The sequence below is a fragment of the Ochotona curzoniae genome, unplaced genomic scaffold (assembly GCF_017591425.1).
Source record: "Ochotona curzoniae isolate NIBS_2020 unplaced genomic scaffold, NIBS_Ocur_1.0 contig_2404, whole genome shotgun sequence".
Classification (NCBI taxonomy): Eukaryota; Metazoa; Chordata; class Mammalia; order Lagomorpha; family Ochotonidae; genus Ochotona; species Ochotona curzoniae.
In genome coordinates this window covers 10,576,049-10,589,766 of record NW_024465451.1, presented here as the reverse complement: position 1 = coordinate 10,589,766, position 13,718 = coordinate 10,576,049, and the positions used below count along the sequence as shown (strand labels likewise).

Below are 13,718 nucleotides of genomic sequence, written 5' to 3'. Positions count from 1 at the left end.
TTTCCTTTACAGGTCATTTTACCTGGGACAAATACCTGAAAGAAACGTGTTCAGTCCCAGCTCCTATCCATTGCTTCAAGCAGGTAATGATTCTCAACATCTTCTAGTAGGTGGGAAACAAGTAGGTTTTTTTTCCTGGTTCTTACATTAAAGTGGTAGCCCTTGGCCTTTTCACCACAGAACTCTGGTGGAAAGCTCTGTAGGAGGAATGTTACTCAAGAGGTAAAATTTGGAGATTGTAGCTTTGGGCAGCAATCTTCATCCCAGGTAACACTCTTTTCTTCTTTACTTCTTGAGGATATTTTGTGTTACTGTAACTCTTAATTCAGAGAGATAGGATAGAGTTCTGTACTTCTTAGTTTTTGGAATTAGAGCCATATTTCTATGCAGTCTTTCTGTAAGAATGTTAACACTGGATCACATTGTGAAACATTTTGATTGTTTTTCAGAGATCACCTAGAACCTTCCATGTAGACTCAAGCACTATAGATGTTGATTGTATCAGTATATGATAAGACTGATAAGAAGTCCGCTGGTACTAGACACAGTACCAGGAAACTAATCCTGTATCTCTTCCTTAATTAAATAATGGCTATCTTTTTCCATGTTTCACTTCAAGTTTAAATCTGATCTATGTTCTAATTAAACATATATGTTTAAAAATTATGCCCATTTGTAAGTAAATTCATACTTCTACCTAAAATGGTTTTTGAAAGACAAAAGGTACAATAGACCATGCAAATTAGGCAAAGCCACTGCAAATTAAGGAGCAACCCAGTGATTTCTGAAAGATGGGAAACAAATGAATTTCCCTACAGTCCCTGATGCCTTGAAGAGTTTTTTAATCATGGCCCAGGAAAGGGGAGTTCAGTATAAGTTTGCGGATTACCCAATTCATGGAGAAGGGTCATATAGTTCAGAGATACCAAAACTAACTAGAAAATACAGGACAAAGTACTAGAAATGAAAGAACTGGACAGAGAGAAAAATAGAAGTTTACAGACCATTCCCTTGATGTATTTAGGTAAGTGCTGCTGTTCAGGACATGTATGAAACAAAATACACCTCAGACCAAAGAAAAGCCCATCAAAAAGGATTAGAAGGAACAGATCCTGATATTGACACAAGGATAAAATAGTTCATGAATTTATCAGATTGGTTAGAAAAATCTCATAATTCATTGGGTGTTACAATAAAATCCTCATGAAGATCTTACTTAGTAGCAGGGAATAACTACCAGTGAGGACTGCTGTAAAAGACTCAAAGGAGGGGCTGGTCCTCCAGCCACCGCATGGCAGCTGGGGGGCCCCCCGGGACGTGCCGTTTCATGCCTGGTAACTACCACATCAGCTCCCACGCCCACATGGGGAGCTGCCCCAGGGCCTACCGGAGCCCCATAGGCTGCCTTCCTTTGGAACCAGAGAAGGTCTCCCCAAGAAGCCATTGAACTTATCTGGACAATAATATGCTGAATTCTATGCTTGGTATATGCTTACAATGAAGGAATCTCAACTGAACTTGAACTGTGGTCACACAACAAGGTGGAGGAATCCACTATAGGGGGAGGGTTTGGGGAGGGGTGGGGGGAATCCCAGGACCTATAGAACTATGTCTCATAATACAGTGTAATCAATAAAGAAAAAAAAAAGACTCAAAGGATCAAGCTGTTTGTAGTAACTGCAACTAGGAATAAAAAAATAAGAAAATCTGTTTTGTAGGATTATAAGAATTTCCAGTAATTGTAAGAGTACATACATAAGGTGTTTTTGTTATTAGGTCTCTGTAAAAGATAGTTCTTAAGAATAGTAATAATATGTTATGGGGATAACATATGTAAGTAAAATGTGTAACAACAGTTAAAAAGCAAGTTTGTAGAAACCTAAATATACTATTGTAAAGTGTTTTTTTTCCTTTTTAAGTTTTAATTATTTTTATTGGAAAGGCCAATCAAACATATAGAGAAAGGAGAAACAAAAAGAAAGATCTTCCATTCACTAGTTCACTTCCTGTCTTGCTCTCTCTCTCTTTCTCAGTTATCTGCCTTTAAAATAAATGTAAAGAAAAACAGTAGAGCCCTTAAGTCAACACTAAAGTAATTGAAAACAAATGGAAATAATATGGATTTAAGCTCAGTTACATCAGTAATCAAATAAAATCTAAATGGTGTAAATATTCCAACTAGAAAACTGAGATTAACATATTGGATTTTTACAAAAGACTTAATTATATACTTCTGGGGAAAAAGTTACATTTACATTTGTTTTTAAAATTTTACTTCAAATGCAGAGAGACAGAGACAGACTTAATTTGCTGATTTGTTCTCCAAATATCCACAACAGCTAAAGCTAGACCAGGCCAGATTTGGGAGCCCAGAACTCAGTCTGGGCCTCCAGTGTGAGTGAAAGGGACCCACTTGCCGCCTTCCAGGATGCACATTAGCAAGAAGCTGGAACTGAAAGCAGAACTGGTATTCTAGCCCAAGCACTCTGATATAGGTGGAATGTTGGGTGTCATCCTAACCACTATACCAGTACCTGCTCATTATAAAAATATAGTAGGTTAAAAATAAAAGAATGGCATTTGAAATATGCTGATATTAGCCATAATACCTTTGAAATTACTATATTAATATCAGAGCGTGGGACTGGCATGATGCATAGTGGGTAAGGCTGCCTTCTGCAACACTGCCATTCTATAGAGGTGCTGGTTGATTCATGTCCTGGCTCTTCACTTCTGACACAACTCCCTGGCGATGTATCTGACAGAAGTAGCAGAAGTTGGTCCAAGTGCTTCAGCCCCTGTCATCCATGTGGGAGACTCAGATGAAGCACCTGGCTCCAGGCTTTGGCCTGTCTTGGCTCTGGCCATTTCAGCCTCTTGGGGAGAGAACCAGTGGGTGGAACACCTCCATCTATGCAACTCTGACTTTCAGATAAATAAATAATTCTTTTAAAACGTATCAAAGAGGGCCCAGTGGCGTGACCTAGCAGCTAAAGACCTCGCCTTGAACATGCCGGAATCCCATATGGGTGCTGGTTCTAATCCCAGCAGCTCTACTTTCCATGCAGCTCCCTGCCTGTGGCCTGGGAAAGCAGTTGAGGACAGCCCAAAGCCTTGGGACCCTGCACCCTTGTGGGAGACCTGGAGGAGGTTCTAGGCTCCTGTCTTCAGATCGGCACAGCATCAGCTGTTGCACTCACTTGGGGAGTGAATCATTGGATGGAAGATCTTTCTGTCTTTCTGTCTTCCTCTATGTATATCTGACTTTCCAATAAAAATAAATAAATCTTTAAAAATGTATCAAAATATATTTCACAGTAAAGACTATTACTGGGATAGAGAATGTAGTTCTATATCTTTCAACATTAAGATACAGCATACATACAAAGAAATGCACATGACTATACAGACAGATAGGGTTTTTATCCTCTTACTGCACTCATAATCAGTACCCAAACTGATAGTAAGATATTACTAGTACCCCCAGAGAATAATAAAGGGAGTATTGTAACAAAGAACTATAGTAGTGAAGTAATAATGAAGTATTATAAGCAAATCCATACCTTTAAATTTGGCAACTAAGATACTGAAAACAACTTCCGGGTGGTATGAATTACCCCCAACTCATTCAAGAAGATAGAAACTGAATATTACACTCCTGTTACAGAAACTTTCCCACAAATAAATATTCTAGACCTGTCTTATATAAGTGATGGATTATTTCAAATATTTAAGAAAAATGTGTAAATTCTGTATAAACTGTAGAATTTATTTTATTTATTATTATTTTATGACATAGTACCATTTGCTCTGGATTTAGGAAGGCCCCTCCCGCTTTCTAAATCCTCCCCCTCCCCGCACCGATTTTCCCTCTAATATTACAATGATAATCCTTGATGAACAGTCATAAGTCCATCATTCCGCTATTGAAGTGTTTCCTAATATTGTAGGCATGGACAATATGTAGAATTTATTTTTTTAAAGAATTATTTTTTATTTTCATTACAAAGTCAGCTATACCTTCAGTAGTTTGTGTGACAGATATACAGACCAGTATTTAAAAATGTTGAAGAAACACTATGGAAATCATAGTCAAATGTAATACAGTGATCCTCAGAAGAAAATGTTACACCTGTATGCCTAGGGAGTTGAAAAGCACAGCATTAAAAAGCATGTGACTGAACTATGTGAATTAGTGATGCTTTTTCAAAGTTAGTATTAGTCAATATTTGATGCTTCCATGGAAAGCAATTTTTTTTCCTTCTTACCTTCCAGTTTTTCTTTTGCATGAAATTTTTGCTAACTAATTCAGAGCTGCTGTCCCTAGGCCAGCTATTTGAGTTCAAATCCTAGATTTTCAGGTTTCTTTCAGAAAATGCATTTTACTGTTAGCCTGTCTAATCCCCGTGGTTTATTCTCCTCAGTCTTACACACCTCCAAGCAATGAATTCAAGATCAGCATGAAATTGGAAGCACAGGACCCCAGGAACACCACATCCACCTGTATTGCCACAGTGGTTGGACTGACAGGTGCCCGCCTTCGTCTGCGCCTTGATGGCAGTGACAACAAGAATGATTTCTGGCGGCTGGTTGACTCAGCTGAAATCCAGCCTGTTGGGAACTGTGAGAAGAATGGGGGCATGCTGCAGCCCCCTCTGGGTAAGTAACTAGGTCCTCCCTAGTCAGTTAGCTTCCAAGAATCATGCATACTATCTGGGAAATCCCAGGTGAATTTACAAGTAAGTTATTCCCTGTTATGCTGTGCACAAACTTATTTTATTCTGACTTGAGTCACAGAGAATGAAGGATTCCATACCAGACAGATGTTAAAAAGTCTATTAAAGCGGAAAAACCGTATGTTAAAGGTGTATATCCATATGCATATAGATATATACATTACCATGTATATAGCCACATATGTACATAATTACACACACACACACACACACTACCACATCACCCAAGTGACACATCCCACAGCAGTCAGTCATGGGGAACTAGCAGCTGAACTCCTCTTGCTGGAAAGACAGGACAATTTCTTGTTTTTTCCCTATTTCTTAAGCCTAAAACAGCTCACGTTTGTGTGTCCTAGATTAGCGTGACCTCGGATTTGGCTAGCATCTGAAAATGCTCTGGTCTGGTTCACATTCCCAAGCCTGTGCTCTAAATAACAGGAGGCTGAACAAAGAAGACTCTTGCTTGGTCCTGGGCAGAGTGCCAATCCACCACCCAAGGACAGGCACTCACATTCCTTGATGGAACCATTTTTTTTTAATGTATATAAGTCACCTTTTACCAACACCATCTTTTTAAATATATATATATATTTATTACACTAGGGACTCTTGTACCTTGTTTTTCATATGGTTCCTTATAAAAATTCCACCCAAACTGCAGTGAACTGCAGTATGTGGACATCTCCTTCTCTTTATTGACTTACAATATTCAGACTTCTATTAAAATGTTACTTTCTCTAACATGATACATTATTCTTCCTTTTTTGCCTGTACTCCGTTGTCCTGAGAATGGAAAGTTTTCCTATTTAGTCCACCTCAAAAAAAGTAAAGTTTTCATCAAATTCTAATGATGACAAAGGATGGGCAAATCTCTGTGTAGGACAGATAGTTATTATCAGGGTTTATTTCTTCTCTCCCAAATTTTTGCTTGGTCCTTGCATGCTTCTCAGTTCCATTTTTACTGTTAAGTAAAATCTAAGTATTTACTTAAATCTAAAATCCCAGTAGGCTTTTCTATATCAGAGTCACTGTTTTTTCAGCTTCAGTGTACCTCACCAGTTACTCAGTTACCATTATAGTGAATCCAGGGAAGGACAGCTAGGCATGGGTTACAGACTTAGGGCCAGCCATGCAACCCTCAAGAAGCTGCATCAAATTGACAGTTAGGGACCATATAGTATTTGAAAGAACTCCTCAAGTGCTTGTTTAACATATTCTGCCATTTCAAGAAAATTACAATATAAAGTTTCAACATACACAAACAAGTGTATCTCCTTCATTGTTAATAATTATCAACAAATGGCATCTTACTTTATGTGTACTTATATATAGTTTCTTCTCAGATGTGCCAACTTAGTGTCATTTTTAAATGAAATTTGTATCTGTTACAGATGAGAATTATTTTTTAAATTGGTACACAGTAATTATACAACTATAGGATACATATGATATTTTGGTACATACATAAAATATGTAATGATATGTCAAGGTAATTAGCATAAGCATCACCTCAAACATTTATCATTTCTTTGTCTTGGGAACATTCAAATTCTTTCAGCCAGCTTTTTGAAATATAGAACTATTTTTGTCCATCATGGTTATCTTACTTGCTGTAGAACATTACAAGATATTATTCGAACCAAACTGTACCTTGTACCCATTAACCATCCTCTCTCTATGCCACACTTCTTCTGTATACTTTTCTTGACCTCTGGCAGCCAAGCCATTCTTCTATGCTTTACTTTTATGAGATAAATTTTTAGCTTTCCCAAATCTTAAGAACAGGTGGTATTTGTTTTTCCTGCAATACTTTTTAAATATAATGATGATTTCTTAGTGTCAATAAATATTTGATAAGTTTTTTTCAATTCCTGACATGCTTTTTTTTATTTTTCTACTCTGCTAGTCTCTCCCTCCTCTTTCCTCCCCTTTCCTTCCTTCTCCTTCGTCTCCTCTTCTCTCCTTTTCCCTCCTATCCCCTTCTTTCCCTTCCCTTCCTTTCCCTCTTCTCTTTCTCTTGCTCGCTGTCTCTCTCTCTCAGTCTTTCAACAATGTCTTTGAATCAAGACCCAAATAAGATACACGTATTACCGTTAATATATCCCTTAAGTCCCATTTAATCTGTTTTTTTTTTCCGGCTTGCGGTTTATTTTTTGGGAAGCCTGAGTCATTTATCTTTGAAATTTCATACAATTGTGTTTTGCTTATTTATCCTTATGGTATCATTTAACGTGTTTCTCTGTCACCCGTTTCCTAGAATTTGATAGTTGGAGCTAGAGACTTTGTAAGATGTAGATTCATTATTTTTGTAAGAATATTTCACATAGAGTATTTATTTCTATTAGTAAATATGTGGTATGGTTGTCTCTTATTTTATAGTATGAAAATTGTTCATATTTATGATAAAAAGGAATTGACAGATTTTCTTAATGAATTATATGATATATAATCTCATTATGACTCTGTTTTGTTTTTGTAATATAAATAGAGTGCATAGATAGTATATAAACAAGTAGGAAAGGTTGTATTCTATTAAAACTTTAACAGTGCAAAGGTACCCAAGCCCTGCTAGCTGTGGTTGGTTGGCTTATGATTTAAATATGTGTTTATTATAGTTGTAAAATAGGAAATATTGATTCTGCCATTCCATCTACATAAACTAAGTAGAATCTGACTATTAAACCAACTATTTAGTTAATCTGAAATATAGTTTGTGTAAGGTAGAAAGTTTTAGTTGTTTACCCCTTCTTTATCTGCCAGTTTTCAAAATGATTAATTAGCTTACTAGCATCCCACAAATGTGTTTCAGGAAGGATTTTTGTTGTTGAGTTTGTGTTTGTGTCTTTGAGTTTAGTACCAGAAACTCAAGGATTTGTACATTATTTGCTGTGTTTTACTCCATTGGACTGATTATCCATACTGGTGATTGAATTGTCTCGTGTTTGCCAGTATCCTGACTTTTTAAAATAACTCTCTTGTATTTTTGAAGTGTGAAAATGTTCCAGATACATCTTCTGCATTTCCTGTTCCACGTATGAAGTCAGCTTCTAGGAGCCTGGGTTCATTTTAGGGGTAAAATAGGACCATAAAGCAAAAAGAAAACATAAATGAAGAGCTAAAATATATAACACATCTCTATTAGTTATTCCTTATACATGTTTTTGGTATATAGAATCAGAAACTACATTTAAACTTTTTTTATTATTAAGGTAAATATATCCTTGATTCATGTAGATATTTCCCACTAAATTTCAGGATAATTGCCTACTTTATTTCTAGTACCTCAAATTCGTGTATTCTCTTTACCACAACAAAACTTGTTCTCCAGATCAAGAAATTAATTTGCTTCATCATATTTTTAGCATGCAGTAGTCTCAGAATAACAGTATCAATACTACCATGATTATAATTGCTGCCGGTGTGGGGTTATATGCGTTTTTTCCTTACCCTCAGGGGAAATACAAATGTTTTACAAGGTCATTTGGTCATTTATTTCTACTTTGTTATATCACCAAATTGATAACTAAGGGTTAATTTGTTACATTTATCATTTATTTTGGAGGATTGCTTTTTAAAATATTATTTTGCTCTATAAAAGCACAGGACATATATACATTTTAAAAGTCAAATTTACAAAACAAAGCATATTCAGAAAAATCTCACCCTGTTCTTTCCTTCTGTAGCCATTTTCTTTTAAATCTTTAGTTTATTATTCTGTTTTTTTTAAAATATGTATTTATTTTTTACAAAGTCAGATATACAGAGAGGAGGAGAAACAGAGAGAGATCTTCCATCTGTTGATTCACTCCCTAAGAGAGCGCAACAGCCAGTGCTGCGCCGATCTGGAGCCAAGAGCCAGGAATGAAGACAGAAGCCTAGAACCTCCTCCAGGTCTCCCACAAGGATGCAGGGTCCCAAGGCTTTTGGCCATCCTCGACTGCTTTCCCAGGCCACAGGCAGGGAGATGGATGGAAAGTGGAGCAGCCAGCTGCATATGGGATCCTGGCGCATTCAAGGGAAGGAGTTTAGCCGCTAGGCCACCGTGCCGGGCCCTATTATTCTGTTTTTAAAGTATTGGCAAATATATATTGTGTATCTATATGTATATTGACCCATATATGCTTATATAAGTGATAGCATATATGCAGTTTTTTCAGCCTTGCTTTTTTCTTTTAATGATATGTTCTAATGATGACTTCACAGTACTATGCATACATTCCCCATTCTGTTTCAAAGATTTATTTAATTAATTTATTTGAAAGGCCAGATTATAGAGAGGGAAGGAAAACTACAGAGATAGAGATCTTCCATCTTCTTGTTCACTTTCCAAATGGCTGCAGCCACCCGGGCTAGACCTGACTGAAGTCAGGAGCCAGGAGTTTCAGCCTGGTCTCCCATGTGAGTGAAAGGGTTCTAAGTACTTGGCCCATCTTATACAGCTTTCCTTGGTACGTTTGCAGAGAGCTGCATTGGAAATGGAGCAACTGAGGTTTGAACTGGTGTCCATATTGAATGCCAGCATTGCAGGCGATAGCTTGAACTAACTATACAACAAGACCAGTCCTTCCTTATTCCTTTTTATACCTGCATGGAACAATACTAGTCTTATGCTTCTTTATTAATCACTAATTTTTTAAATTTCCCACCCTGAGTTTTCTTTAAAAAAAAAAATGTATATTTATTTCAAAGTCAGAGTTACAAAGAGAGAACTAGAGACAGTAAGATCTTCATTCCACTGATTCACTCCTTAGTTGATCATAATAGCCAGGGCTGAGTCAGGTTGAAGCCAGAGGCTTCTTCTAGATTTCCTGTGCTTGAGCCACTTTCTACTTCTTTTCCTAGGCCAATAGCAGGAAGCTGGATCAGAAGTGAGGCAGCCAGTACCCATCATCGGAGGTGGTATCCATCATAGGTAGTGGTTTTATTCATTACACTACAATACCAGCCCCTCTTTCATCTTTTAGTTAATTGGTTTTTATTTATTTGAAAGGTAAAGAGACAGAAACAAAGATGCTCCATCTACTGGTTCACTCTCCAGGTGCCTACAGCAGCTGAGACTGGGACTTGCTAATGCCAGAAGCTGGGAATTCAATCTGTATATCCCACAGGGTAGTAGGGACCCAAGTACTGGAGCCATCATCTGCTGCCTCTTCAAATATACAATAGCAGGAAGCTGGATTAGAAGTAGAGGAGCCAGGACTCCTCTATAAGGGATGCAGGCCTCCCAAGTGGTGTCTTTAATTGTTGTGCCATGTTCCTTCCCCTTATTGATTATTTAAAATCATCTTTAGAATATAGTTAAAATATAAGTTCTCGGGAATAATAGTAACTATGTAAATAAAAATTTTCACAAAAATTCTCCTGAAACATGTAAATTATAAAAGGAAGCAGATCAAACCATTCATATTTCATGCTTAAGTATATGAATTAAGAAAACCACAAATGTAATTTAGCATGCTAGTGGATATATAAAAAAAAATGTAGGATCTAAAAGCAGTAGAGCCAGGACCTGATTAATATCAGAATGAAGAGCTTGTGGGGACTTGCAAAGCAAAAATCTCCCTCAAAAGAGAAATAATCCCATTCAGAATTGGAATTACTGGGAATAGAGGTAAAACCTAGGGTATTAGAATGTATGTGTGATACTGAGGAATCAGAAGGGATAGTCTGAGGGACTAGGACTACCAGTTTTAGGAAGAACACTACCTTTGAGGGAGAAGGAAGGCTACTATTAAAGAGAGAAAGAGAGTAAGTGACGGAATCTAACGTTAAAGTACCAAACAGTGTAATCAAATTAAAAGCTATGCCAATGCTTTCATTCTATCCAAAACAGGCTAATTTCTTGAAGAAACTATGTTTCACTCTAGCAATTTATGACCTAAATTCCTTGGAACCTATAGCTATCCCAGGAAAATGTAAGACATTTCAAATTGATCAGGAAATAGCACTCAGTATCCTTTAAAAAAAAATTCCAGATGAGGATAACATGACTTCAAGGACTGAAAATTCTACTGCCAAAATCAATTACTAATCATAAGAAAACTGCAAGTTGAGTTAAATGAGTCCTGAGAGATAGGAAAAAAAAATGCCTTGAATTATAAATTACAAGTCTGGTTGAACAATAGATAAAAAGATGTGAAAATCTGATTGTCCAACCTTAAGTAAAAACATTTGAAGAAAAAAAAAGTCATTGCAGTCAGAGTCTGAATTCTAAGATAATCAACAGAAAATAGACTCAACTGACAATATAATCAGGAACATTGAGAAAAGAAGAAAAAGAGTCAAGAAAATAAAAAGAGCAGAATTAACACTGAACCAAGAAAGAACTTAACATGTTAAAGACCTAAACCTGTATATTGAAAGAATCTACCTTGTTCCTTGAAAAATTAATTCAGGTCAAACAACTCCAAGATATATTCTAGTAAAATTATTCTAAGAAAGATTCTTTGAAGCTTCCAGGAAAAAAGTCAAGTCTTACATTGTGAAAAGAAAGTCTGGTTTGCATTAGATTTCTTACCAGAAAAGTATGCATGAAAAAATGGAGCAGCGCTTTGAAGAGATTCAAGAAGGTAAAATGGGGGAAAATTTCATATCTAATCAAACTGTTCTTCTGTTGAGTTTATACTGAAATGGTTTTCAACGTGTAAGAACTAAGGGAATACTGCATTGCCAAGTATTTCCTGAGGAATCGAAGAGCTTCATTTAACCAAATGATGATTCGTCTAAGACAAAAAGAAGGTAGAAAGAAGGATATGTTTTTTGAAGAGAGAAAATACAGTAATTCCAACACAGAAAATTTGATATAACTATTAATTATAACAAAGTATTGGAGTGATGAGGGATTATCTAGTAAAAAGGAAAAAGAATTCTAGAGGAATAGCAGACAGAAAAACCGCTATCCAGGAGCTAAGAAGATAAAATAACGTCTTTTCCCCGAAAACTGAGGTGTAGACTTCGTTGGAGAGGAAGCCATTACAGGGAAATTACTGTAGTACCATGTTGGCAAAAGTTGGCTAGAAAATTTTCTCTCTAGTGTGGTGAAAGCTGTTTGTTGAAAGGTATCTCTGGAGGAATTCTATGGAATTACCCAAGGTAATTGGTGTAGGGTGCTGCTTCTGCAGGCCTCTGGTTGTCACTGACTGCCATACATTACAGAAAATCAACCTTGGAGAAGATGGACATGAGACCTAGATATCCATATGCAAAAGAATTTAATTGACTGCTGCCTGAAAACCAGGAGATCAATAGAAGAAAACAAGTCATTTGTCATGAATTTGGATTTGGTAATGGTTTCTTACATGCACCATCAAAAACACAAGCTAAAGAGAAAGAAAATATAGATGTAACTTTCACTTTATCAAAAACTTTTGTGTTTCTAAGGACACTGTCAAAACAATGAAAAGATAGCCATGCAGTGGAGAAAGTAGACATGCCTAGAAGCAGAAAGTAGATTATAGAACTGATAGTGGATGAAAATTGGGATGGGGAATAACTGCTAGTAGATACAGAATTTCTTTTTAGTTTTTGTTTATTTTTATTTGAAAGGCATAAAAGGACAGAGATCTTTCATCTGCTGAAAGATCCGTTCCCCAAATAGCTGCAACCTGAAGCAGAAACTCAGAACTGAATCTGGATCTCTCATATAGATGGCAGGGACTCAAGCAATTGAGCCATCAGCTGCTTTCTCCCAGAATGTGCAGTAGCACGAAGCTGGAGTCAGAAGCAGAGCTCTGAATCAAACCCAGGCGCTCCAGCATGAGGTGAAGCTATCCCAAGTGACTTAACATCTGCACCAGCGCCTGCTGCAGGTATGGGATTTCTTATTAGAGTAATGATGGCAAATGTTTTAACATTAGATAATGTGATGTTTATACAACTCTGTTAATAGAATTCAGAGAGTAAATTTTATGGTATATGAATTATATTTCAATAAATCTTTTAAAAAAAACCCTGCATTATCTGATTTAGTAGTATCGGGGGCACCAGATATTCACATTTAAAATTACTATATATACCCTAAGCAGTAATTAACTCAGATAGTGTCAAAGGCATAAATGTATGAGGTAAAAGATAAAATTCCTAGAATAAAATATACAGGGAAAAAAATTCATAACATTTAATTTGCATACAGCAGCATATACTTACAAATCATATCTTCTTAAGTGGTTAATATCCAAAGTATATATTTTTTAAAAGTCTATACCTCAACCATAATTAAATAATCCAGAAAGACTGAAGGTCTTGATTAGAATTTTTTTCAAAAGATTTATTTGTTAAAAGAGTTATAGAAAGACAACATCTACCTGCTGGTTCCCTACCCAAATGGCTATAACAAGCCAGGAGCCAAGAACTTCCTTTGGATCTGCCACATGGTGGAATCTTTAGGTTCACAGTAAATGGAAAGATGTTCAGTATCACTAATGCAGATCAAGACCATAAGAGACCATTCATACCTGTTGGAATCCTTTTGGAGGGGGAAAAGAAAAGATGAGTGTTTGCCACAGCTTGAAACACCCATATCACATATCAAAGTACCTGGTCTGAGTCTTATTCTGCCTCCAATTCTGCTTTCCTGTTAATAAGTAGCTAGGGAAGCAGCAAGTGGTTACTCAGGTGTTTGGGTCATTACCAAACATATGGGACTCTCAGATTGAGTTCTAGCCTCCCAGCCTTGGACTGACAGCCCTGGCTATTGTGAATACTTGGGATAGCGTACAAATGATGGTAGATCTCTTTCTCTCTGCCTTTCAGATAAAATTAAAAGTGGTCAATTAATTTTTTAAAAAAACAGTATTTATGAAAGCATAGAGAAATTGTAACCCTTGTGCATTACTCATGGAAATGTGGAATGTGCTGCCTTTATGAGAATAGCATGACTGTTCTTCAGTAAATTAAAGAGAATAACATATTATCTAATATTCCATTTTCTGTGTGCATTCACAGAACAGAAAGCAGAGACACACATAGATATTTTTATACCTT

General features: G+C 36.5%; 1 protein-coding gene across 1 annotated transcript in view; it reads left to right on the top strand.

Moving 5' to 3' along the window:
- The window catches only part of SCMH1 (Scm polycomb group protein homolog 1), a 139,096-nt gene that overhangs the window by 20,833 nt on the left and 104,545 nt on the right, over window positions 1–13,718 (top strand). Inside the window, exons 4-5 of the mRNA XM_040974306.1 lie at window positions 13–83; window positions 4,425–4,659. Coding sequence (XP_040830240.1) covers window positions 13–83; window positions 4,425–4,659 — 306 coding nt within the window. The remainder of the gene's footprint in view (window positions 1–12; window positions 84–4,424; window positions 4,660–13,718) is intronic.